General features: G+C 43.4%; 1 protein-coding gene across 3 annotated transcripts; it reads right to left on the bottom strand.

The window, feature by feature from the left end:
• Positions 1 to 7,577: 7,577 nt before the first annotated feature.
• LOC114045067 (selenoprotein N-like) lies at positions 7,578 to 23,069 on the bottom strand. Of its 3 annotated transcripts, XM_027864882.1 has the most exons (12): positions 22,884 to 23,069; positions 22,372 to 22,483; positions 21,875 to 22,023; positions 18,309 to 18,524; positions 17,435 to 17,559; positions 14,972 to 15,109; positions 13,845 to 13,920; positions 11,698 to 11,886; positions 10,705 to 10,810; positions 10,148 to 10,260; positions 9,943 to 10,041; positions 7,578 to 9,135 (listed from the first exon to the last, which is right to left on the bottom strand). In XM_027864882.1, exons 1-12 carry the CDS (start codon positions 23,067 to 23,069, stop codon positions 8,968 to 8,970), a joined length of 1,677 nt encoding a protein of 558 aa, XP_027720683.1. In that variant the 3' UTR covers positions 7,578 to 8,967. The 3 variants fall into 3 exon arrangements, with proteins under 3 accessions (XP_027720683.1, XP_027720684.1, XP_027720685.1); XM_027864883.1 differs by lacking the exon at positions 14,972 to 15,109; XM_027864884.1 differs by lacking the exon at positions 22,884 to 23,069 and having other exon boundaries at positions 21,875 to 22,020; positions 22,372 to 22,687.
• Positions 23,070 to 25,702: the final 2,633 nt, after the last annotated feature.

Below are 25,702 nucleotides of genomic sequence, written 5' to 3'. Positions count from 1 at the left end.
ATATTAGAAGGGAGGACCACAGGGAATGAAAAAGTGATCAAGGGGATGTGGCTGTGGCCGGGAATAAAACAGAAAAGGCAGGGTTGGTGGGTAAGGGATACCACAGGAGTGTGGGGACAGCAATGAAGGGGAGGGGCAGCTAGATGGCACAGTGGATAGAGCACCGGCCCTGGATTCAGGACGACCTGAGTTCAAATCCTGCCTCAGGCACATAACACTTAGTAGCTGTGTGACCCTGGGCAAGTCACTTAACCCCATTGCCTAGCCAAAACAAACAAAAACAAAAACAAAAAAAAAAAAAACAAAGAAAAGAAATGAAGAGGAGAAGAGGGTTGGGGGAAGAGGGAGTTTGTAGATCTCGGGTGAACGGGCCAGAGGAAGGTGGGAGGGCAAGGAAGTTGTAGGAAGCTGGGAATAGGGGATGTGGTGGGGTGATAAGGCTACAGGGACACTTCTTCCATGAGGAATATTCTTGGAGCTGCTTGGTTTGCCAGATGCTCATAGTTATTTATTGTGGTGCCCTCTGCCAACCTGGGTACTCAGGCAGTGCTGAATGGCCCCCCTTTAATTCTAGTTCTAAGCATCAGCAGACTCTCTCTCAAAACAATGGGTGCTGCTGGAAGGTCTGAGGCACAGGCAAAAAAGAAAGAAAAAGTGAAGGGAAGGAAGTGAAAAAGAGAGGGCGAGATATTTACTGGAAAGAGTAGTGGATTTGCAGTCAGATGATGAAAACTAGAGTGATTCCTATTGTTACCTAATATCTCAATGACTTTTCAACCTCCCCCCCTTCCTTAACTTCCAATGGCATTGACGGTTTGGGTCTCCAGATGACTGCTACCTCCTTGGGTTCAGGGGGTGCCCCTTGTGGGTAGGCTTGCCTCATAACAATATGGCCAATAAGCCTTTACCAGAATTTCCCTGAATGATCAGCAAGTAGACTAGTTAGGCCTTAGAAAAGATATTTACTCAAATAGCATGGGAAGAAGAGTAGTTACAAGACGCTTAACTCCAAACCTGGCGTTCACTCTTCCACTGATACAGAGTGCTTGGGGGATAATGTAGGATGAATTCAAGGTGCAATGGTATAAACGTGTAGGGAAGGGAACTCAGGAACAGTAGAATCTTAGGCTTCTTTCTTTGGAGAATCTTCAGAAAGTTGACTACAGGGTGAAGTTTTTCCCACACGCTCTGCTGCTAGGTTGGACTGCCTCCTTATAGATTACACAATCTCTGTTGGACAGGTCCACCCACAGCTGGCCTGGGTTGGATTGGGCTAGGCTGAGTTGAGCTGGGCAGGTCACTAGGCTGCTGATAGCTTGGTTCTTTACTGAACTTAGCTACTGTTGGGCTGGTTTGAGGCAGGTTACTTGTCCATTGGACTGCTGTCAGGCTAGGTTGAGCGGTTTGCTTTTCTACTGAGTAGCTACTGCTACACAAGGCCAGGCAGATTGCCTGGCTGCTCACCTCTCTTCCAGGGACTGTGTCTCTTTTGGATGGGTTAACCCAATGGAATCACTCTTCAGTGGGCAGCTTCCATCTTCACAACCTCTAGTCTTGGGCTTAGCTGGCTTTTGCAGTACTCCTTTCAGCCAGAGAATGGCTTTTGGCCTCAGAGCAGCAGAAGTCTCTCTCCTTTGACTCCCTCAGCTCTGAGGTTTGTCCCTTCCAGGCAGGAAGTGTGGAAGGGCTGACTTCTCCTATTGGGCAAGTAATCTAGCTTCAGAATACATTCCATCAGTGAGGTACTCTATACTTATTTACAGTGATCAGCCGGTTACACTTCCCTGTTGGTGTCTTATTCAAAGGTTCTCAGGGATAAGGACACTGAAAAAGTCTTTGTTCTGGCCAAGTGAATTCTCTTGCCGGCCTTTTCACCTTCACAGATGTAGAATGCTTCCATTAAGAGAACCCCTTAACCACATTGGACATTAGTTTTCTCATCTGTATGTTGGGGATTGGTCAGTGGAATTCCTTGATCAGCTTGATGGGCTCACAAGTGGTGAGTCTTTACTTGCTATTTTGATTACACCATTTTAACTGGGGATGAACGATTGGCTTGGACTATTGTAGGTTGGAGTCGCTCCTTTGTGCTGGACTAGAAGAGGAGGTTATTTGAACAGTTGTTTTCTGCTTAATTCCTCCCCCTTTTTTTTCTCCCCAAAGACAGCACAGAGGATGGCAAACCTAGGATGGACTAAGGTCACCGGTCCCCTGAAAGGAGCAGCAAATATCTAAAGGAATGATATGGGAAATGAAAAAAATCTGGGTTTTGCCCTCTTCTTTTATCATGAGTTGGTTGGCCCATATGGGTCTGAAGGAAAGGGGGTTGCCTCTTCGTCAGCCTCCAAGTTTATTTCTCTCCCATGGAAATCTAATCATTCAGGGTAGTTCCAAGTAATTTGGAGAGCAATTTGGAGCTATGCCCAAAGGGCTATAAAACTGTGCATACCCTTTGACCCAGCAATACCACTTCCAGGGCTGTATTCCAAAGAGATCATACAAATGGGAAAAGGACTCACATGTACAAAAATATTTGTAGCAGCTCTTTATGTGGTGGTCAAGAATTGGAAATTGAGGGGATGCCCATCAATTGGGGAATGGCTAAACAAGTTGTGGTATATGAATGTAATGGAATACTATTGTGCTATAAGAAATGATGAGCAGGTAGACTTCAGAAAAACCTGGAAAGACTTGTATGGTCTGATGCTGAGTGAAGTACACAGAACCAGGAGCACATTGTACACAGTAATAGCCACATTGTGCGATGACTAACTTTGATAGACTTAGCTCTTCTCAGCAATACAAGGATCTAAGACATCTCCAAGAGACTCATGATGGAAAATGCTATCCACATCCAGAGAAAGAACTATGGAGTCTGAATGCAGATAGAAGCATACTATTTGCTCTGTTTTTTCTTTCTCGTGATTCCTCCCATTCATTCTAATCATTCTTTATAACATGACTAATGTGAAAATATGTTTAATGAGAATGTATATGTAGAGCCTATATCAGATTGCATGTTATTTTGGAGAGGGGGGCACAGAAAATTTAAAACTCAAAAGCTTATGGAAATGAATGTTGAAAACTAAAAATAAAAAAAAATTTGGGAAGTTACTTGTATAGCAACTCTGATTGTGTTTCATCTATATTCAAATCCAAACCCTTCAAAAAGTATCTTATGGCTATCTGAATGGGTTTCTGGGATGACAAAGGGACTCACTGAACTAATTGTTGGTGGGTATATTTCTCTTCTGAAGGGAACCCAATTTAAAGGGTGGTGCTAGGGCATCTGTTTAAGACTCTGGGATAAAGGTGGGATTCAACGAAGAGGGAAAATAATTGTATCGGGGTATTTGCCCTTTATTCTTTATGTGTGTGTGTGTATGGCAATTGGGGTTAAGTGACTTGCCCAAGGTCACACAGCTAGTAAGTGTGTCAAGTGTCTGAGGCTAGATTTGAACTCAGGTCCTCCTGCCTCCAAGGACGAAGCTCTATCTGCTGTGCCACCTAGCTGCCCCTTTGCCCTTTATTCTGAGTCATCTGTATGTTTCATTTTCTGTGGGGTACAATAAAGGTTGTCCTGTACTTGATGTGTCTGATGTAGGGCTGTGTGAGTAAAGAGAAAGGGATGGGTGGAACCTACATTGTGGAAGTAAAAGAACAAGATTTGACAACTGGTAGGATATGAGAGATGAGGTCAAGAAAAGTGTGGAGAATGACTATAGTGTTGTGAATTTATGTACTTGGAAGGAGGATGGTGTCTTGTTATCTACTTCTGAGCTTTTGGTACAGAAGAGAATTCTCCCATTGTATTTATTGCTTGAGGGACCTGGAGAGGGTGTAACCGCATATACCACCTCACGAAGGGAATCAACGGCCTGAACTCCGAGACATCATGGAATATCAGAGATTGAAAGGCTCTTAAGCACAATCTAATCCAACCACCTCACTTTACAGAGGAGGAAACAGACTCAGAGGGGAGAGTGAAGGACAACTTGTAGCAGAACTGAAATCAGACTCCAGATTTTTTGATTCTTAATCCAGTGATCTTTTTCGATAATGCCATGTCTTCCTGGATTCTGGAGGACTAGCCTTACAGGCTCAGGGGAAAGCATCTCCCATTTCTAACTAAGAGCCATCTCCACTACTTCCAGGACCCACTCTTAACCATCATTTCACCATCCCTGGTTCTTTCACCCCTCAGAGGCAATCTCAAAAGGAATAAGTATCTATAGGTTGGTATTACTTTCCAAAGACATCTCAACTTACGATTCCTGTTATTATTACCAATTAGATAGAATAAATCAAGAAAACAAAAGGCAGTTTTTTTTCCCAAGTGACTTATGTATTGGATTAATTGTTGAGCTTACTATGAACTAATCCAACAATTCTGGATACCAATTTGGAACTTGCAAGAAAAATTACTAAATTTTTGTACCCTTTTGACCCAACAATCCAACTATTGAGCTCCAAAATAGCTTCTAATAATTGCTTTGATTTCTTCTTTCTTGGTTGTAAATTCATCTTTTTCATTTTTGGTACTGGCAATTTGGTTTTCTTCTTTAATTAGTCAACAGCATATCTATTTTTATTGCCCCCCCCAACATACAGCTCATAGTTTTATTAGTTTAATATTTTTAAACTTTAATTCTGTTCATCCCTTCTTTGATTTTCAGATTTTGGTGTTTAATTGGAAGTTTTAAATTTGTTTTTCTTGTTTTTTAGTTGTATGCTCAATTCATTGATCTGCTTTTTCTTCTATTGATGTAAGCATTTAGAGATATAAATTTTTCTTTTAGTATTGTTTTGGATGCATCCAACAAACTGATACATTGTTTAGATTGTTGCCATGATATTTAATGCAATTATTGTTTCTAGGATTGGCTCTCCGACCCAACCATTCTTTAGATTAAGTTCTTTAGTTTCCAATTAGTTTTTAATCTGTGCGTTAAAGGTTCTTCATTGAATATAATTTTTATTGCATTATGGTCAACAAATCCATTTAATATTTCTGCTTTTCTGAATTTGTTAGAGTTTTATGCCCATTATAACATAGGGTGAGTTTTTGTGCAGATACTATGCACAGCTGAGTATCAGACATATTTTCTATTCTTATTCAATATCTTCCTGAAGTCTATCATATCTAATTTTTAAAAAAAATTCTATTCATTTTTTAACTTTATTTTTTATTAGATTTATTTAGATCTGAGAAGGGTAAATTGAGGTCTTTTACTATTATAGTTTTACTATTTCCTTCTCCTGTAACTCATTTAACTTTCCTTTAAGAACTTAGAGGCTGTGCCATTTGGTGCATATATGTTTAGTATTAATAGTAATTCATTGTCTATAGTACCTTTTAGCAAAATATAGCTTCCCTATTTATGTCTTTTAATTAGGTCTATTTTTGCTTCTGTGTTGTTTGAGATCATGATTACCCCTACCTCTTTTACTTTAGCTGAAGTATAATAGATTCTGTTCTAGTCTCTTATTTTAACTGTGTATATCTTTGTTTCAATTGTGTTTATAAATAACACTGTTAAGATTCTTGTTTTTAAAAATCTATTCTGGAAGCCTCTTCCATTTTATGGGCAAGTTCATCCCATTTCCATTCACAGTTATAACTGTTAACTGTATTTGCCTCCATTCTATTCTCTTATACTTATCCTTTTTACTCTGTCGCATCTTTAGGATTCTCTTTTGCTTCTGATTTTTTTTGCTCCTGTTTTGCTTCTAATTAATCAGCCCTTAATCTACCCCCCTCTTATTTCTCTTCACTTCACCGTTTTCCCTCCTATATATTGGGTAAGACGTATTTCTGTACTCAATTGTGTACAGTTCAGATGAGAGTGAGCTTCATATGTTGTGTGCTCCCCTCCATCCCCAAACCTCCCTTTGTTGTGTAAACTCCTTTTTATACACTCCATTTATGTGAGATATTTCCCCCCATTATTCTTCCTTTTCCCCTCTCCCAGTGCATTACTCTTACCAAGTCTTTCCATTCTTCCTTTGAGATCATCCAAACACAATAGAATCCCACCCAGGACCTCTAATTAGATGCCCTCTAAGACCCCTGGTGATGATAAAGTTTGCAGAGGTTACATGTATCATCTCCCCATATAAGAATGCAAACAGTTTAACCTTGCTCATGTTTACCAACAGAAGCACAAAACCTTCTCGACTCCTTTGTAGGTAGAATTTTCTCTTCAGCTCTGGTCTTTTCATCAGGAATGCTTGGAAGTCCTCCATTTCAATAAAGGTCAATGTTTCCCCCTGTGGGATTATACTCAGTTTTTCTGGGTAGGTTATCTTAGCTTGTAAGATTGGATCCTTTGCTTTCTAATATCATATCCCAAGCTCTCTGCTTCTTCATGGTGGTGGCTGCTAAATCTGGTGTGTTCCTGTGGCTCTTCTTAAATTCTTCCTTTTAGGTAGTCTAGTGATTCTTAAATTCTCTCTCCTTTTCCTCTTTCCCAGATCAGTTGTTCTATGACATATTTCCCTCATTTTTCTTCTATTTTTTTAAGACTCTTGATTTTGCCTTTTTATTTCTTGTCTGATGGAATCATTAATTTACATTTGGCCGATTCTAATTTTCAAGGAGTTATTTCCTTTAGTAACATTTTGAACCTCTTTTTCCAAGTTGTTCTCTTTTCATACCTTTGTTCCCTAGCTCTTGCTTTTCTTATTTTTGCTCTATGGCTCATTTGGTTTTTCAAAAGCAGTTAGCTTTTTTTTTTTTCCCCAGTTCTTGATTTAACTCGGTTAGGAATTCTCATTGGATTTGGGAACAAGCTTCACTTTTTTTTGAGGCTTTGTTGACATTTCTAGTCAATCTCTTCTTCTGAATTTGTAGCTTGAGCTTCTCTACCACTTTATGCTGTTCCAGAGCCCTTTTTACCTCTCCCCAACTGCATCCATGTTAAAAAGTTGGCTTGAGGCTGTGTTTCTTGGCACTTTCCCTTAGGCATAGGAATTGCTAGCTACCAGTCTGCTTAGAGCTCTTGTTTTAATGATTCACTTTATGAAGGAGAAAAATCATAGTCAGAAAGAAGTGACTTGTCCAGTTCATTGTGGACCCAAGGCCAAAATCCCGGTCTTCTGATTCTCAGCCTATGTTCTTCTTTGCACTCCACTCTAACAACAAGGAAGTGGCTTCCATGGGATAGGACCAGTTCACTCAGGTGAGAACATGTCACATACTTTGTTCCTTTTAAGGCAGTCATCTATATTGCTAAGTAAACAAACTTCACCTCTACCAGTCATTCCTCCTCAGTGGACCTCAGAGAAGGCACAGTGTCTGCAATCTGGAATTTATTTTCAATGGCCTCAAAACCATGGGGTCACAAACTTATTATCACTAAGTATGATACATGCCATTTCAAACCAAAATTTGCTTCTATCCAGAAATAAAGCTAAGAGAGAACAAATAGGAAGGAAAAAGACAAATGAACTTAAGTTGCTGAGAATTAAAAGATTTTTTTTTGGTGAGGCAATTGGGGTTAAGTGACTTGCCCAGAGTCGCTTAGCTAGTGAGGAGAGATTTTCTTTTTCCAAATCACTTTATTGGATTTTTAAAAACAACCAAAACACTGGTATTCACTTAACTTGAATGTATCACAGAAGAGTCAGGCTGCATTCTCGAGCTAACGAGAATGGGGGAAGAAAGGAGATTGAACACATGGCTATGAAGCTCGAGTGCGGCTGACAGGTCCTGGCCAATTATAGATATCCATTTTGGTTGAGAACATAATTTAGTAGCCGACACCATTCCTTTTGTTGGGAGCCTTAGAGCCAGAGGGAACCTGGGGAACCCTGAGAGTGAAACCTTAGTCAAATCCCCTCTTAATTACTTCTGAGAATCCAGCCAGCCACTACTTATACTGGATTTTTTAAAGTTAAAAATTGATATTTATTAATCATGCCATGCTTTCACAATTTACAAGTACTTAGAGAACATGGGAAACACATAATTCTTACCATCAAAGAATTTTAAATGCAATGAAATAAAAATTTTCCTTAGAGGGAGGTGAACATCAAAGGCTGAGTTTTGGTCATGGAAATTGCAGAGTTTCTTCTCTTCAGTTGGTCCTCCACCAGATCTTACAAAAAGGTAGAAAGTTGCCAGCTAGGGGAAAGTCACAGCCTGCTTACTAGGACTGCCATCTGATACTTGGGCCAAGGAATAAAAGTATCTCTACTTGGTCAAAGCAAGCAGAGAGAAATGATGGCAGGGAACTTACTCCTGTTCCCAGAAAAAGAATGTTTTATAGTTCTGCTTAAGAGAAGAGGAAACTTTATCCCCCCCAGGTGAGACTGTGAAGACATCAAGCTTGATCCGTCTGGGATTTAAGATCTAGCCATCATAAGGCACAGTTCCTGGGAGGAACAGAATCTCTTTCTCCTACTCAGTGGAGCTATCAAAAATATCTCCTGTGTGAAATATTAAATACAATTAAGAACCTTTTACACATACATAATGAGTGTGGATATACACTGGTCTTAGTTACTATTTCTGTGGATGGAGTAATTAGAGGTGGCCCAGAGGAGGTTAGAGAATTGAGGTTATCACCAAGAAGCAAAAGACAATTTGGTTTGATGCTCTCTTAAGAAACCATTGATAGCTTCTAAGCTCTTGGGGAATTCCTTTGGGGCTACTGCAACCCTGTGTCACATGGTCAGAAGAAACTCTGCTACATTTAGACACTAACATCAGGGCCCTGGAATTGCAAAAGGGAGGCTGAAACATGGAATCTTTGGTCATTATTTGGATTTTCAAAGTGGGTGATATCGGATGCTTCTTAGTAGAGAGAGGCAATCAGTGAGTTTGAAGTGTACTAAAGACCACTTTGACTTTAGGGTCATATCCATACTCCTTATTGTAGGGGGTAGGGAAATGTCAGATCTGAGGACTGGGGGAAGCTTGCTTTGAGTAAAGAATTTGCACAGTCCCTGATCCTTACAGGGGCCTTAGCGCTGGAGGAAGGCCTGGGCTCTGAGCAGTCCCTCTCTCAGGAATTCTTCATAGATCTCTGGAGATTTGAAGGACATAGGCGAATATATAGCTAAGACTTTTTCATTTTCCTGATGTTCTGGGGGAGTCTTGAACAAGAAGTCATTAGCGTGGATGTTGTTGACCTAGGGGAAGGGAAGGGGAAAGGGAGGGAAGAAAAGAGGAAGGAAGAAGGCAGGGAGGAAGGATGGAAAGGAGGGGAGAGAGAGTTAGGTATAGTGACTCTGGCAGCACTACAGGGCTTACTTTCTCAGCTGCTCTGAGGAGGTAGACTAATTCAATTCCATGTTTTGAGTGTCCCTGACCAATGGGATGGGAAAGAATTGAGAGTCTTGGCCAGAGTTCAATGAAAAGTGTCCTTTCTTCTAGTTTTTCCTCATTCAATAATAATGTATACACTGCCAGAGTAATTTCCCTAAAACATATGTGTCATCAGGTTATCCCCCTGCTCAAACACCTCCAATGGCAGCACTATATATCTGACTTCCTTTTCTCACGTAATTCAGAGTGAAAAGCACTCTGAATTCACTCCGGGTTTTCTCTAACACATACTAATTAGCTTTGTTATTGTGGATAATTCACTTCGTCTCTCTTGAGTATCTGATCCCTAAGGCACTTTGCAAACTTTAAAGGAGTTATAAAATGGACCCATCACTATGATCCCGCCCAACTTGTCCACTGTATCTCACACTGTTAACAATCCATCCATACCAGCCCCATCTTCATGGTCCCATGCAGAGGTCATAGTCATTCCCACGTTGGCTCATCAACCCTCAACTTCTTCGTCTATGAAAACCCTGACCATCCTTGTGTCTCACTGCATGCACAAGGCTAGCATTCTTTTATATACAACAGGTACTAGAGCAAATTCTCCTTGGGGCATAGAATGGTCACAACTGAGTCAGCAGGGTATGGGGGGGGAAGGCACAAACCACTGTCCCATTGGGTAGGCAGACCAGTGATTCCACAGGGAACCTGTATTTCTCCAATTGCAGCTTAGCCAGCTTCTTATAGAATTCATTCTCTTCATTCTGAAAGGAAGTCACAGTTGGAGAGGGGCCTGTTATCCCAGTTCTTGGATTTAAGGCACCTCCAGAATATTCTCCCAGAATCTCAGCTCCCTCCCATTCTCTTTACCAGTAGCTCTTCTAGGTCCCCCAAAAGGGACCAAGTGCTGATGAATTTCTCATTGAGGAGGGTGAGGATTGATGAATTTTTCAGGACAATCTCTCGAAGAGTGCGTCCTGAACCTGTTCAGGGGAAAGTAGGATGTTATTTAGGGGAAATGACTTGAAATAATAGTGGTCTGTTATATGAGAGGACAGTTATAATGTCTCCCTTTTGGGACCCAGCATAGAAATCCCTTATTTGCCCTGCTTCTCATTGTGACCACTGAATTCCCCATATCTCTATCCAGGGAGTCTGGTATGAGACCTTCCCTCACCCCTATGTGGTTTTTAATTGTCCCCTCTTTGAGTCTCTTTTGCTTCTAACTCCTACCTCCCGTAATCTCTTCTCCCTCCTATTCTTCCCCCCTCCCTTTTTTAATCCCTTTCCCTCCTACTTTACTGTAGGTTAAGAAGAATTTCTTAATTCTCAGCTGCTCTGAGGAGACGGACTGATTCAATTTCATGCTTTTAAGGGTCCCTGACCAATGGGATGGGACTCTACCATGAACTGGCCAGATTCCTCACCTCAGCAAGACTGGTCATCCAGGGCTCCCCATAGAATGACTGAGTGTACCAGCTTATTTTCAGCTCTAGCTCTGTCAAAAGCTTTGGTGAAAGGTAAGTACTGGACCTAGGGGACAGCCAACATAGAGAGGAAGGCTGAGGTCCCCTTGGATGCAGGGGTGGGGGTGGTGGCACTTGACTCTATAGAGGTTGGAAGCAGGGAGGGCAGGATGAGGCAAAAACCACACTTCACATCACAAGGACTCTGCATGTTTAGCTAGGTCTCTACTCCCTTCCCTGGGGAAGCTGCCAACTACCCCCACAGAGCTCTGAAAGGGAGAAGCAATATGAACTTCTCAGCCTGTTATTTAAGGCCTTCCACAATCTAGTTCCAATCTCTCATTCTATCTTTAAATCATATTACATCCCTTTATCCTTTTTATTGAAATATATTTCATATATATTATGAAATAAACCTTTTATTTCAGACAAACTGCATGTCCATTAATCACATTGTTATTGCCTGAACTCAGTATTCTATCTTCTGCCTCTGTCCACTTGGATAAGCTAGCCTTCAAGCCAAAGGGCACTGTTCCATCATCTCCATCTCTGGAAATCCTTGTGGCTCACCTCGAGTGTTATCTCCTCTGTGGTATCTTCTCCAGACCCTCCAGTGGTCAATGTCCTCTCCCTTCTTAGAATATCTCTATTTACTTATCTGTGATCATGTTGTTTCTCCCAGTGGAATGTTAGTTTCTTGAGGGCAGGGACTGCTTCATTTTTGTCTTTTGATCTTCAGTACCTAACACAATGCCTTCCACATAGTAGGCACTCAAAAAATATTTGTTGAATTGGATTGAACCATAAGGACCGCAACTTCCTATACTGAACCTATTCCCATAACAATGTTCCCTCCTCTTTCCAAGAGCTCCTTTCTTCTAGCCTGGGAGCACCAAAAGCTGGAAAGGGCAGCCTTGCAAGCTATAGCTAATTACCCTCTTTAAAACCCCTCACCTTCTTGAAGGCATACATAGCCCTCTCCAGCTGCTGGGCAGCTTCCTCCCTTCTCAGCTCCTGCTGCCACACAATGTCCTCCATTTCAAACTGGACAGCCTCCTCTGAGGGCAGACAGCTGTCAATCTCGTTGCTTTCCTCATCCTGGATCACAGATGGCACTGAAGGGCCAGAGGCCTCCAGCTCCATCTGGGAAAAAAAGGGCAGTAAAAGCTTAACCTTCCCAAGGAACACAACACTTGTGAAAAGTCCACAAATGATTTATCCACTAGGGTATTAGCAGCATATCAGAGGATAGGGGAGAGATTGATTATAAACTATTCTTGCTTATCTTTGGAGTTTGTGAGAGAAGAAAATCTTGTGTTATACTCCTGGGAATGGAGCAGTGTGAATAAAGAGTGGCTAAGAACGACAAACACAATAGTAATACTAATTATTTTTCAACAGTTTCGTTTCAGATGATGTCTAATTAGAAGCCTGGGTGTGATTCTATTATGTTTGGGTGATCTCAAAAGAAGAATGGAAGGATGGTGAAGAGGAATACATTGAGGGAAGGGGAAGGGAGAAGAATAATGGGTAAGATTATCTCCTATAAATGGGGCACATAAGAAAGAGTTTATACAATGGAGGGAGCAGTGAGTGTGGGTTGGGTGGAACATTCAACACTTGAACCTCACTTTTTAATTTTTTTAATTAATAAATTTATTTCTTTTTAGTTTTCAACATCTACTCCCACAAGATTTTGAGTTCCAAATTTTCACCCCATCTCACCCCTCCGCCCACCCAAGATGGCATGCATTCTGAATGCCCCTTCCCCTAATCTGCCTTCCCTTCTATTTCTTCCCCCCTTCTCTTATCCCCTTCCCCTTCTATTTTCCTGTAGGGCAGGATAGATTTCTGTAACCCATTTCCTGTATTTCTTATTTCCCAGTTGCATGTGAAAATAGTTTTTTTTTTTTAAACATGCTGAACCTCACTCTTATCTGGACTAGTTCAAGTAGGGAAGAATAGAAATTGGGTTTAGAAATTCTTCTCAATCTATAGTGAAGTAGGAGGGAAAGGCATTAAAAAAAGCAGAGGGAGGAATAGGAAGGAGAAGAGATTAAGGGAGGTAGGAGTTAGAAGCAAAAGAGACTCAAAGAGAGGACAATTAAAAAAAGAAGGCTGAGTGTAAGAGAATGGAATGGAGACAGTCATTACTATGAATGTGAAGGGGATGAACTTAATCCTAAATGAAGAGGATAGCAGAATGGATCTAAAAACCAGAATCTGACAATCTTGTTTACAAGAAACAATTGAAACAGAAAGATAAGCATAGAGTTAAACATAAGGGGTAGAGAGGCTTTGGAGGCAGCATGGCATAGAGTGGAAAGGGCACCCTCCTTGGAGTCCAAAGGTTTGAGTTGGGTTTGTGTCCTAGCTCTGTGGCCCAAGAGTTCTTTGACCTCTGACAACTCCCTTGACCTCTCTCTGAGCTTTAGTTCCTCCATTGCTCAAATGTCAGGTTTGGACTAGGTGATCCTAATAAGTCCTTTTTTAGGTCAGATACTATGATTCTGCAGTTCTCAGAGAGTGGATGAACCACCATCGCCACAGCACTGATTTGCCAGTGGGACCAGGCTTCTTCTTAATATGGAACAATGGGAAGAGAAGTCTTCCTCAGAGCTCCTGGGTTGGAACCCTGACTCCCATTCCTCTTACCCATGTGCCTATGGAAAAATCACTCAACCTTTGTCAGTCTAAGTTTCCTCTTCTCTACGTGGAGATATCAACATTTGAATTACCCACCTCACAGGGTTGTAGTGGGGAAAGCACTTTGCAAACCTCAGTGTTATAGAAATGGGTCTATTATCATTATTATTAATGATTATTAGTGACATATAGGACTTCCTAGTAAATATTCAGCTGCCTTCACAAGGGGTAAGCTTATGGAATCCTCTCCTTGGGCTTTGTCATCACTTTACATCCATAAAGGAAAGATGGCAGGGGAATAGCCTTACCCTCCTGTGTTGGTCATAATAGGCCTGGGGTAGCATAACCAGAGGAACCCTCCTAGGAGTTAGGATGGGAATATAATGGTAGGAGACCAGTGGGAAAACTATAGTTAGGCCTAGTTCCAACTGAAAGCTCTAAGGACATAGACGTACCTGAGGGAGATAACCAAGGTCCACATTTGGATTCCTAAGGGGCCCATACAACCACTGCATACCCACGTTCACAGACCTGATGGGAGAGGCAGTATGTTAGGAAAGGGTTGTATACTTAGCATAGGGCAGTGATAGGCCTGCTTCACTCATTCAGTGGGGTCAGAGCTGTAATTAGGAATATTTTCATTTGGTACAAAAATAGTTGAGGAGTGAGGGAGGCAGGGCAGGGTGAGCGGTTTTGGCTTTGAGGACAATCTGGCCTAGTTGGGAGAAAGGATGACATTTCCCTGGCCCCACCAAGTAGTTGTGCGCGAGGCACAACTTCCCACTCTTCCATGCTAATTCCATATGAACTTCTTCCTTACAATTCTGAATGGGAAAAGAGTTGAAGGTAACAGCTCTGGAAATACTATTAGCTGGGGAATAGCTATGGGGGTTAAGGAAGCACTAAGAATGGAGACATTTAAAAGTGTGAGAAGGGAATTTCAGAGAGCAGAGGGAAGGCCACAGTATGAGCATGTGTAAAGAAAGGAATGCTCCTTCAATAGGAAGGAAGAGGGAGATTCAAAGGCCATACTAAAATAAAACCAGGGGCTGAGCTATGTCTCCTTGTTATCCTGACGATGAACAGTGAAAAGTGGGTATATATGGCTTTGAGCTAAAATACAGTTTCTTGGCTGTGAGAGGCTTAGTTGCTATCTGTTCTCCTGTCTAGATTTTCTGAAGTTGAGGTCTGAGTGTGGAACCCATTAGAGCTTTTAGATTTGGGATTGGAGCTAGCAGACTAGAGGGCATCTCCCCTGTTCTCAATCAACCTCTGAATACAGAGTAGGAGGAGCATTAGGTCTTCGAACCTTATGGTGTAAGGACAGGTTGGTGTTGCCAAGCAGCCTTCTGCTTTTCTACCCTGGGGTCCCAATGTAATGCAAGTTGGGGCTGTAAACACTGTGGCCTCCCCTCAATCTATTGGCTTCCTCTTTATCCTCCAGGAGACTGGCTCTGGGGACAGGAAAAAGGGAACTGAAAGGGGATATTGAGAACAGTTGCCCTCCAGGTCATAAGCCAGAGCCCAAAACTCCACTAAATGGGGTCCTCTCTTCCATGCCCTCACTACCACAGGATCCTACCTTTCATTGGGTACAAAGAGCTTGAACTCTTGGACATGGCTGCTATCTTGGGAGAGGATGATGTGTCCAGTGAACTGGCTTGGACAGAACCAGAAAGGGTAGTGGAGTGGTTGGTTGAGTTGGAACTCGGCATGGATCCTGTGGCCAGAAGAGAAAGAGAAGGGAGCAAGAAGTGCTTATCTCCAGGTGGGGGGATGGGAGTACTAACACTTGCAAGAATTCTCTGAGCCTCAGTTTCTTTATCTGTAAAATAAATGGATTGAACTTCAACTCCATGACCTCTAAAGATCTGTTCAACTCTAAATCTTTGATTCTGTGACCTTTGGGCTTCAGCAGTCAGGAAGGCTTTAATGAAGCAATAGAATAAAAGGGGATTAGAGAGGCCTGAAGAGCTAGAATGCAGAGAATATAAAAGGAGGGAGAATTCAATGGAGCAAGGAGGAGGAAAGCCACCTTGTGGAAATGGGAAACAAGATGGGGAGGATGAGGTGAAGGGAGAGGAGAGAGGGAGAGGAGAGAGAGAAAGGAGGGGAGAGAGAGAGAGAGAGAGAGAGAGAAGGGCGTTAACTCCACCTGCTGGTAAGATGAAGGCATTGAACACTTCAACTCCAGTCAGCTCATGAGACCAGAGGACCCAGTTCACATTGGAACACACTTGGCCTTTAGGCAGCAGGGGCCAGGCCAGTGAGTGTTGTCACAGATAACTCCCAAACTTCCTCAGGGCCAGTCACTTCCTCACAGTCTCTCAAAAGAGCAACATAGACAGTTCCTAGCTTTCCTGTACTCCCCTCAACCTCCATCAGTTTCAGCCTCTCTGGGGTCACATGAGCAGCAAAAGGAAGACCATTCTTCTCCAAGGTCACCAGTGGTTTGCTTATTGGTAAATCTAATGACTTGACCTTCTTCCTGACTTCTCTAAACCATCTGACACTGTTGCCCACTTCTTCCTCCTAGGTTTTTGTGACACCATTATGTTGGTCTGACCACCTGCTTCTCCTCAGTTTCCTTCGTAAGATCACTGTGCATGTCCACATCCCACCCCTTCGGTGTGAGTGTACCCCAGGCTTCTTTGCTGGCCCCTCTTTTTATTATCTCATCAACTCTCATGATCATCTGTATGCAAATGACTATTGAATCTTTCAAATGAGTTCCAGTTCCTTATAACCATCTTCTTACTAGACATTTCTACCTGGGTGTTCCATGGGCATCTCAAACTTAACATGTCCAAAGCAGAACTTGGTATTATCTTTTCTCCTAAACCCACTTCTCCTCCAAACTCTCCTATTGCTATTGAGGAATCCATCAACCTTGTAGTCATCTAGGTTTGAAACACCTAGCAATCATCCTTGACTCTTCACCGCCCCCGCCCCGAAATCCAGTTAATTTTTGAGCACTGTCAATATTATTTTCACATAATCACTTATATCTATATATCCTTTCCTCCACTCACATGGCCATTATCTCAGCTGGAGCCTTGGATCACTTCTTGCTGCACCACTGCAATAGCCTTATCGGTCTCCCTGCCTCCAGCCTCACTAGTCCTTCCTTCACATAGCTACTCAATTGATATTTGTAAGGTACAGGTCTAATCATGTCACCATTGTGGTCACGAAGCTTCTTCAATACTGTCACAGTCACTTTTCTATTTGTCACTTAAAGCCCTCTACATGCTGGTTCTCACCTGCCTTTCTAGGCTGATTATACAGTACTTAGCCTCATGTACTCTACACCACAACCCAAGTAACCTTGTTGACATTGCCAGTAAACTACATTCTATTTTTTTACATTTAGTCCTTTGCTCAAGGTGTATCTAATACCTGGAATTCTTTCCCTCCTCACCTTCACCTGATGGAACTACTAGCTCACTTAAAAACATAGACTGCAAAGAAGGGGTATGAGATGACACCCCTACTCCACTCCTTTGCAGTGGTGGGAGATCCACAGGTGTGCTATGTTATACATATTTTCAGACTTTTTAGATGTATTGATCAGCTTTGCTGATTCTTTTGCTTTTTTTTCAAAAATATTTATTATATGGGATGGCTCTCTGGCAAGGATGGGGAAGGAAACGTTTTAGTCTTGTTAAAAATGTCAACAAAATTTTTCTTAAAGAGATAGTTCAAATGCTTCTTTCTACAAAAGGTATTTACGTTTACTTATTTACATGTTTTTTTCTGCCTCCCTTGTCCCCAGTAGAATATAAGATCCTTGAGGTAAAGGATTGTTTCATTTTTGTATTTATATTACCAGCACTTAGCACAGTACCCGGAACATAGTAGGCACTTAATGCTTGTTGAACTGAAGAGGGCTAGATGATCTCCAAAAGGGACAGTCAGTCTGACAACCGAAGCTAAGAGCTGCTTTGCATCCTATAACCATTCTGTTTCCCTGTCCCACAATGCTGCAGTTTTGCCTCTTTTCTCCTTTCTTGTCCAGGAAAGCCACAGGTTAAGAAGTGCTCACCTGAAAGCCACAGTGTAGGAGGAGTCACTGATGGCCGTGAGGCAGGCCACTGCGCCCTGGGGCCCAAAGCGGGTTTTCACAAAGGGCCTTGGGTGAAACATGCTCAACAGTCTGTGGATGATGACCTGTGGGAGGTAAAAGCCTAGATCACTTGGCCCCCTCCTCCTGGGTTTGACAAGAGGATGTGACAATGATACATTTGTACCAGGTAGTGATGAATTTGTTCCCCCTTCCCACTTTCCAGCATATTGAGGAGAAACTATATTGAAAGACTTTGCTATTTCTTTCTTCCTTTGATCCTTGAGCTGGGGAAATCATCTGAAGCCTAGAAGACACCAAATCCCTGAGAACTGTTGAAGAACCGAGCTCAGGGGAAGCCACTAGTAGTGTGGAAGTGGGGAGATTATTATTCTGATGCTGTCACCCCAAGTTAATTCCTGGAGCTTGACCCTGGGACAGTCAGAGATAGTAAAAGGGTAATGTTAGGCCTGAGTAATAGGATGAACATCTAAGTTAAGAAGGACTCAGATCTGGTCTATTCATTTCAAGGCTGGGGAGAAGTTAGTACTGAATCATTAGATCAAATCTGAGGCAAAAAGGTGAGATGGTGACCCTGACGTATTTGATGGTCTAGGGAAAGAAGTTCAAAATGGGTTGGGAGATGTGATTTGTAGCTAGAAAATTAGATTTTTAGAAGGTGGGCTGAATAGAATTGGATTGTTTCAAGCCTTACTCCTTAACCTTCTCCTCCAAGTCTGACACAATCCAATCTAATTCAGCCTACCTTCTCCAAATTTGATTTCCCAGCTACAGGGAAAGTGAAACACTGGGTATAGGACTTGGTCCCAGGCAGGACCTAAGGTTCCTTCCTTACCTCCTTGCCTTTGGGAGGTGGTGGATAGAAGCGGTTGTCAGAGAGGTGTGCACCTGTCTCATTAATCATTATGTCTGGAATGATCCACCAGGGCTCACCCAGCTCCATATCATTCCTTGGGGGCAGGAAAGCTTTGAATTGGCTGACAGAGAACACACTGGATGATAATGCAGGGGCTGTCCAGTTTTTTAGCCCAGACAGGATGATGTCGGAAATCTGGAGGAAAAGGGCAGCAGGTAGAAGATGGTGAATCAGGATCCAGTTGAGGTTACACCTTTGAGGAAATTATACTGAAAAGAGGTACAAGAACATATATTCTCCAGAGCATAGATCCACATCAAAGGAAATGAAGGACTGGAGGAAACTTCACTTCTTCTGCTTTAGCTAGTTTCAGACGCCTGCTATCCTCTGCATTGATGCCATCTGGTCAAATGGGGGTACCAGCCCATATCACTTCATGTCTGGACTGCTGCCAACAGCCTGCTAGTTGGTCTCCCTGCTTCAACTCTCTCTCTACTCTAGTACATCCTCATTCAGCATCAAATTCACGTTCCTAAAGAACAGATCTGATCATGTCACTGCGCCCCCTCATTCTGCCCATTTAAACCTCAGCATCTCCCTCTCACCTCCAGGATCAAATGTAAAAGTTTTCTTTGGCTTTTAAAGCTCTTCATAAGTTGTCTCCTTCCTACCTTTCTTGCACCTTACTCTCCTACACATAATCTAAGATCCAGTGATGCTGACTCCCTTCCTATTCCTGGAACACATATCTTCCTACTCTGGGTTGTCCGCCATGTCTAGAACTCCCTCCCTCCTCCTCTCCACCTCCTGGCTTCCTTCAAGACTCAGCTAAAGTTCCTCCTTCTGCATGGCCTCTACAGGCCTCCTTAATCTTTGCGCCCTCCCTCTGAGATTATCTTCAATTTATCCTGTCCCTTTTGTTTGTACCTAATTGTTTATATGTTCTCTTCCCAAATGGATTGGAAGCGCCTTGAGAACAAGGTCTGGTTTCTTTTTTTGGGGGGTGGGGAAGCTTTTCTCTGTATCTGCTGCACTTAGCATAGGGCCAGGCACAAAGCAGGTGCTTAATAAATGCTTATTGACTTGACTTATGTGCTTTGTCAACCTTAAAGTGCTATATACTTTGCAACTATTATTAATATCTGTAAGGAGACCATCAGTTTTATTATTCAAAAAGGGCAGCAATGTTGAACAAAGGATTTGGGCTGGCTAGATCTGGCCCCTTTCAGTCTTGCCCTAAATTGACGTCTACGGTAACCAGGAATTTTATGGGGGCAGAATGGGACCTCTTAGTATTACCTCAGCTCCATACAGGCCCTCTGCAGTTTGGCCAAGAAGAGTTTCTCGGATGATTTGAAGGTACACAAAGTACCAGTCAGGGATATGACAAGAGAGAAAAGCATTTTCTAATCCTAAATCACAGGGGACCCTGGGATAAGGGAGTACCAGTCCAACAAGTGGAAATCAGTCCCAAGGTCAGCCTTAATCTTAGTTTGCTGGCTCTTGCTTGCTACAATAGCTTCTGGACACCCTTGGCCTAAAAGAACTGAGCCCTCCCCCTGGATTCAAACTTGGGTCTGCTGACTCCAAACCCAGTGCTCTTTCCATTATCCCATAAAGATGAAAAAAGAAATGCAAACCCACACAATTTACTATAATAAAATGTTGAAAGAGAAATTAGGTAAGATATAAACAAAATGCTAGAGAAGGGAGGCCAGAGGGGTTACTGAAATCTTGAGGACATGTCATTTTTTGGATTTCAGAAAGAATAGATAAGATTTCAATATATGGAAATTCAGCAAGGATATTCTATGTAAAGAGAAGAGCATTAGCAAAGGTATACTGAAGAATATATACTTTGTGTTTAGGGGTCATGGAAATAGCGTGACGTGGTAGAAAGACTTGGACTTTGAGTCTTGATTGACTATATTTACTAATTGTGGATCCATGGGAAAGTCACAATTTCTCTTTGTCTAAGATTTCTTTGTATAGCCTATACCACAGAGGTTCATTAGGGAGCTAAGTGGCATAACAGAGAGAGTGCTTGTCTTGGACATAAGAAGATCTGAGTTCAAATTATGCCTCAGATACTACTATCTGTGTGACACTAGGCAGCAAGTCATTTAACCTAAGCCTCTGTTTCCTCATCTGCAAAATGGGGCTAAAAGTAGCACCTAAAAGATCAAATAACAAAGAGGCTTTGCAAATTTTAAAGTGCTATATAAAAGCTAAGTTATACTAACATATAAGGTGCCAATTATTATTATTATTATTGGTCTAGTTTACTGGAATGAAGGCTGCACAAAGCAGAATTATTGGTGATAGGGCTACAAAGGTAGTTTGGGTCCAGATCATAGAGGATTTTGTCACTTGACACTTAGTTCATTACTATCTTGTATTACCAATTATCTTTACCAGTGGGTACCCTGTCTGCAACTTGGTATTCCCCACAGTGGAACAGGGAAGCATAAGGTTATACATCCCTCCCAGGAGAAGAGGAGCTCATTAACATGTATGAGGGCTCGGGAGAGGTTTGTTGTTTCAGGGAGGAGGAGGCAGGGCACCAAACCCTCATCAGTCCATCTCACTGTCCCTGTTCTGGTCACATGCTAGGTACTAAACACACACCAGCCTCCCTATCACTCTGCTTTTTTAAGGAACTGTACTGAATCTTGGGGTAGGACACATCATAGGTCTGCCTACCTCTTCTGTCATAGGGCCTGGAGCAGAAGATGAAATGGCTGCAGTTTATAGTCAACCTCTCAACCCAGACCTAAAACAGCAAAGCCCCTCCCTTTTCATCCCTCATACTTCCAAGGACAAAGGGATCCCCTTTTGCTGACTTTGTTCTGCCTTTTCCACTTTGGATTTTGGAGCAAAATTTTTTTTCTTTTTTTTATGGTAGATTTGATTTTTTGGAAAGACACTCCAAATCACTGAAAGCCAAGTCTTGTGATCAAGCTAAGTATTGCAATTTTGATCAAAAAACTTGGTATGATTATGAAGTAACAAAATGGATTTTCTTTTGTGATTTTAAACTGGCTTTAAAGGTTCTTCCTAAAGAAGAGTACAGAAATGTTTTGAGTAATTGAAACATTGCTAGAGCATGTGACAATGTACCATCCCATCTTGGCTCAACTATTTACACAGATTCTTGGCTGATCTGTGTCCCTTGGTTTTGGGGCCTCCAGACACTTCTATCTCTTCCCCACTGATTAAAGCATGGCTGAGGACAGGAGCCTGGTCTATTTTTGGTTTTTTGCTTGCAAGTTAATTATCCTCAATTTAGGAGCAGAAGTCTGAACACAAGGGGTACTACTTGCTCATACTCTCCTGGCCAAGAAGCACAGGGACTTCCCTGTTCTATGTGAGTTTAGGTCTGCTCTAGCTCAGGACAATCTGTGTCCCACAGTGCCCAGTCTGGCCCTTCATCCAGCACCTCTTGGGCCTAAAGTCTTACCTTTCACCTCTGCTAATTTTTTCTAGCTAATACCCCTGCCTCCACCTTCCAAGTCTCCCCCTTCCACCCTGCCACCCCCACTCACCTCTTTGAAACCATTTTTACTGTTTGACATGGTGTTGAGTAGCAGGGGCTGGAATCGAGCTACTACAGTCAGCTTCTCCTCTTTGAGAGAGGAACTCTCCTCCTTCAACAACTCCTCAGCCTTCTCAAAGTCAGTGACTGACATCACTACTATAGGACATAAATGTGTTAATAATCTGTTCTGCTCCTGGGGTGGGTGGGGCCTGTATGGACTTGTGCAAATCACTGCCCCTCACTTTCTCAGGAAACCATCTGTTGTCTGGTACCAGATGAAAAGAATTTCTAATTCCTTATCTTTCACTCTAGGGAGGAATCATGATTGATTGAGATTTATCTGGAAGAGAGGGAGAAGGAGAGGGAGGGGAGGGAGGGACGGAAAGAGGGAGAGGGAAAGAGAGAGAGAGAGAGTGTGTCTTGGAAAGAACACTAGATTGGGGATTAGTAAACCTGGGTCTAGTCCTGGCCCTTACTTTCCTTCCACCTTAGCTCTGCTACTACCTCTCAGCATCTCAGCAATGGGCTTGAACTCCTCAGGGCTGATGTACATGTCTCTATTCGCATCCAAAGCGGAGAAGAAGAACGTGGTCTTCCTAGGTGATCGCGCTGCCTCCTGTTTTGGAGCAAGGGCTCAGGTGAGAGGGGCTCAGGTGAGAGGGGCTCAGGCCTCCCCCGCTCCTGTCCTGCAGTTCCCAAGGACCTCGGACTGATATCCCGACTGGGTCACGGGCACTCCACCAGCACGGCCTGGGAGGACTTGTGTCTGACCGCTGGACAGTCAGCGACCTACGCCCTCTCGTGAGCCCTCTTGGGGGACGTGGACAGCAGCAGGTCCTCTTAGAAAAAGCCCTTCCTAGCTCCCCCATCCCACCCCGGGCGGGGGGATAGGGTGGGGCTCTGCGGGGCGGGGCTGGGCTGGGGGGCTCTGCGGGGCGGGGCTGGGCGGGGGGGCTCTGCGGGGCGGGGCTGGGGGCGCAGTCCCTTCCCCACCCCTCCCCCAGGACGAGCCTGACCCACAGCGCCTCGGCCTGGGCCTTCCTGGAGCCCACATAGCCCCGGGCGGCAGCGGCCAGCAGCGCCCCCAGCACGGCCACCAGCAGCGCCAGGTCTCGGAGGCTGCGGGGAGGGCGGGGCGGGCGGCCCGGGGGCTGCGGGGGTAGGCGGGGCTCGCTAGGTCCCGGCCTCCCGGGAAGGTCCATGATAGGAGGCTGCGACTCCGGCTCCTCCTCAGCCGCTGCCTGCTCCAACCGCCCACTAACGGCCGGGGGCGGGGCTGAAGGCCTAAGGTACGATCGGGGCGGGGCCTCAGACTGACTGACAGCGTAAGGAGGCGGGGCCGGAATGAAGTGATTGACAACTGGTGGAGGGACTGGCCGGGGACGCTGCCAGCTGGGGGCGGGGAAGGACACTGAATGGAAATTGTGGGGGAAGGATGGAGAAGGACGGGAGTCGACGGACAGCTTGGGGAGAGGAAGAACCAGAACGTTATTATGGGATGTAGAGGGGCGGGGCAGACCACTGAGGGACAGCTGTGGAAGGGTGTGGCCACAAACTGACAGACGTGCTTGGGGCGGGGCTGGAGGCTGACTGACAGTTTGGGAAGGAGCGTGGTCCACACTAGAGACTGACAGTTTAAAAAGAGAGGAGCATCATTTTCTGCTTTGGTTCAATAAGAAAAGGTCCAGAGATGCTGGCGTGAGCCACTGTCTCCAGGAGTTGTGGTTGTCGCCGAGTCCCAGATGAGGAGTAAGGAGGCAGTGGGAACGTGGGCCTCCAGACATTTCTCTCCACCTCTTCCCTACTGACCAACGCATGGAGCCTCCTGTGCTGAGGGCCGGAGCCTGGTCTCTTTCTGGTCTCTTGCTTGCAAGTTATTTGTCTGCAGCTTAGGGTAGCAGAGGTCTGAACACAAGGGGCATAAATTGTTCCTATATTGGGGGTCATGCATTTGGGAGTCAGTCAATGTGTATTTATTAAGCACCTACTGTGTTCCAGGCACTGTGCTCAACCCCCTTCCCCCCTCCCCCACTTCCCATTACTGATGACTCATTTAGGGGGAAATCACAATTAACAAAAGAAACTCGTAGCATTGTATTCAGGTCTGGTTACCACATTTTAAAAGTCATATTTATTAAAAGCTTTTGTTGTTACATCACCTTTATTTTTTGAACATAACCTTCTCCAGCTCCCCTCCTGGGTGGGGAGATATCTCTTCTTATAAAGACTAACAAAAGCAGTTCAGTAAAACAATGTCACAAGCCGTCTGTGACAGGATAGGCAAGATTCCACACCCACAGTCCTCCATTTGTGCAGAGAAAGTGGGGAAGGAGGGCACCACACGTTAGGAGCGATGCTGCTGATATGGAATGGATCCAGGGAAGGGAGATTAGATTCATAGGGAAGAAGGGAAGGGATTCAAAATCATGTCATTAAAGGAGTGGTTAAAGGGAGCAGGAATGTTTACCTTGGAAAATGGAAGACTTAAGAGAATACATAAGAACTGTCTTCAAATATGTGGATGGCCACCATGTAGGAGAAGGATTAGCTTAGCTGTAGTGGCTGCAGATGTCAGAACCAAAGAGTGGAAATTAGAGGCAGATATAGGGGTAATGTAAAGAAGAACTTGCTAATGATTAGCTGTTTAAAAATGGAATGTTAGTCAGTCAGTCAACAAACATTTATTAAGTGCTTACTATGTGCCAGAATGAGTCAAGTGCTGGGGGTATAAAGAAAGTCAGTTAGTCAGTCAATAAGCTCAGGAAGAAGACTTCATGACTCTAGTCCCAACACTTCATCCTCTGCATCACCTAGCTGCTCCTCTTCCTGAGTTCAAATCCAGCCTCAGACTCTTCCTAGCTGTGTGACCTTGAGCTTAACCTTGTTTGCCTCAGTTTCCTCATTGTAAAATGAGCTGGAGAAGGAAATAGCAAATCACTCCAATATTTTTGCCAAGAAAACCCCAAAAGGGGTCATGAGACTAAACAAACTGCTAAGCACTGGATAGACCCTGCCCTCAAGGAGCTTACAATGTAATGAGAGAAAATGACACACAAATGGAAGCTGAAAGGTGAGGGAGAAGAAAGAAAGGTGCCCAGTGGTGGGGGCGTGATGGAGAAACCCAAAGGAGTGCAGCTGGTGGGAAATGAAAAGGAAACATATGGCTGCAGGTAAGGAGGGATGTGTGTGTGGTGGGAACACACAGCTATTTCTCTGCTCCCTGGAAGCCTGAGGATGCCAGGGTTCTGAAATGCTGATCAGATGGCTATACCAAGTCAAGGACCAAGTGCATGGAGTGGCGTGAAGTATAAGATGACTGGGAAGGGAGTAGGAATCCAGGTTGAGAAGGGCTTTAAAAGCCTAATAGAGGATTTTATATTTCATCTGGAATTAAAAGGCAGTTTTGTTTCCTCTTTCTGATGGTTCCTCCTATTGGTTTTAATTTTTACTTAACATCACTAATGTGAAAATATGTTTAATATGAATGTAGATGTATAGCCTCTATCAGATTGTGCGCCGTCTTGGGGAGGGTAGTAGGGAGGAAGGGGGAGAAAAATTTTAAACTCAAAAGCATATGGAGGTGATTATTGATGAATCAAAATAAATTAATTAAAAAAATAAAAAAAATACTAGAGAGCATAGCAATAAATGGAGTTTTCCTTAAAATGATAAGTAGTAGATATCTAAAACCATCAGCAAGCATTATCTGTAATGGGGATAAACTAGAAGCTTTCCCAATAAGATCAGGGGTGAAACAAGGATATCCGTTATCACCACTATTATTCAATGTAATAAGACAGAACAACATCAACAACAAATGCCCTTGATGATGTGG

Source organism: Vombatus ursinus, unplaced genomic scaffold (assembly GCF_900497805.2).
Source record: "Vombatus ursinus unplaced genomic scaffold, bare-nosed wombat genome assembly UNPS02014777.1, whole genome shotgun sequence".
NCBI classification, from domain to species: Eukaryota; Metazoa; Chordata; class Mammalia; order Diprotodontia; family Vombatidae; genus Vombatus; species Vombatus ursinus.
Note: the sequence above shows the minus strand (reverse complement) of the source record. Positions and strands in the feature narration are given on the sequence as shown.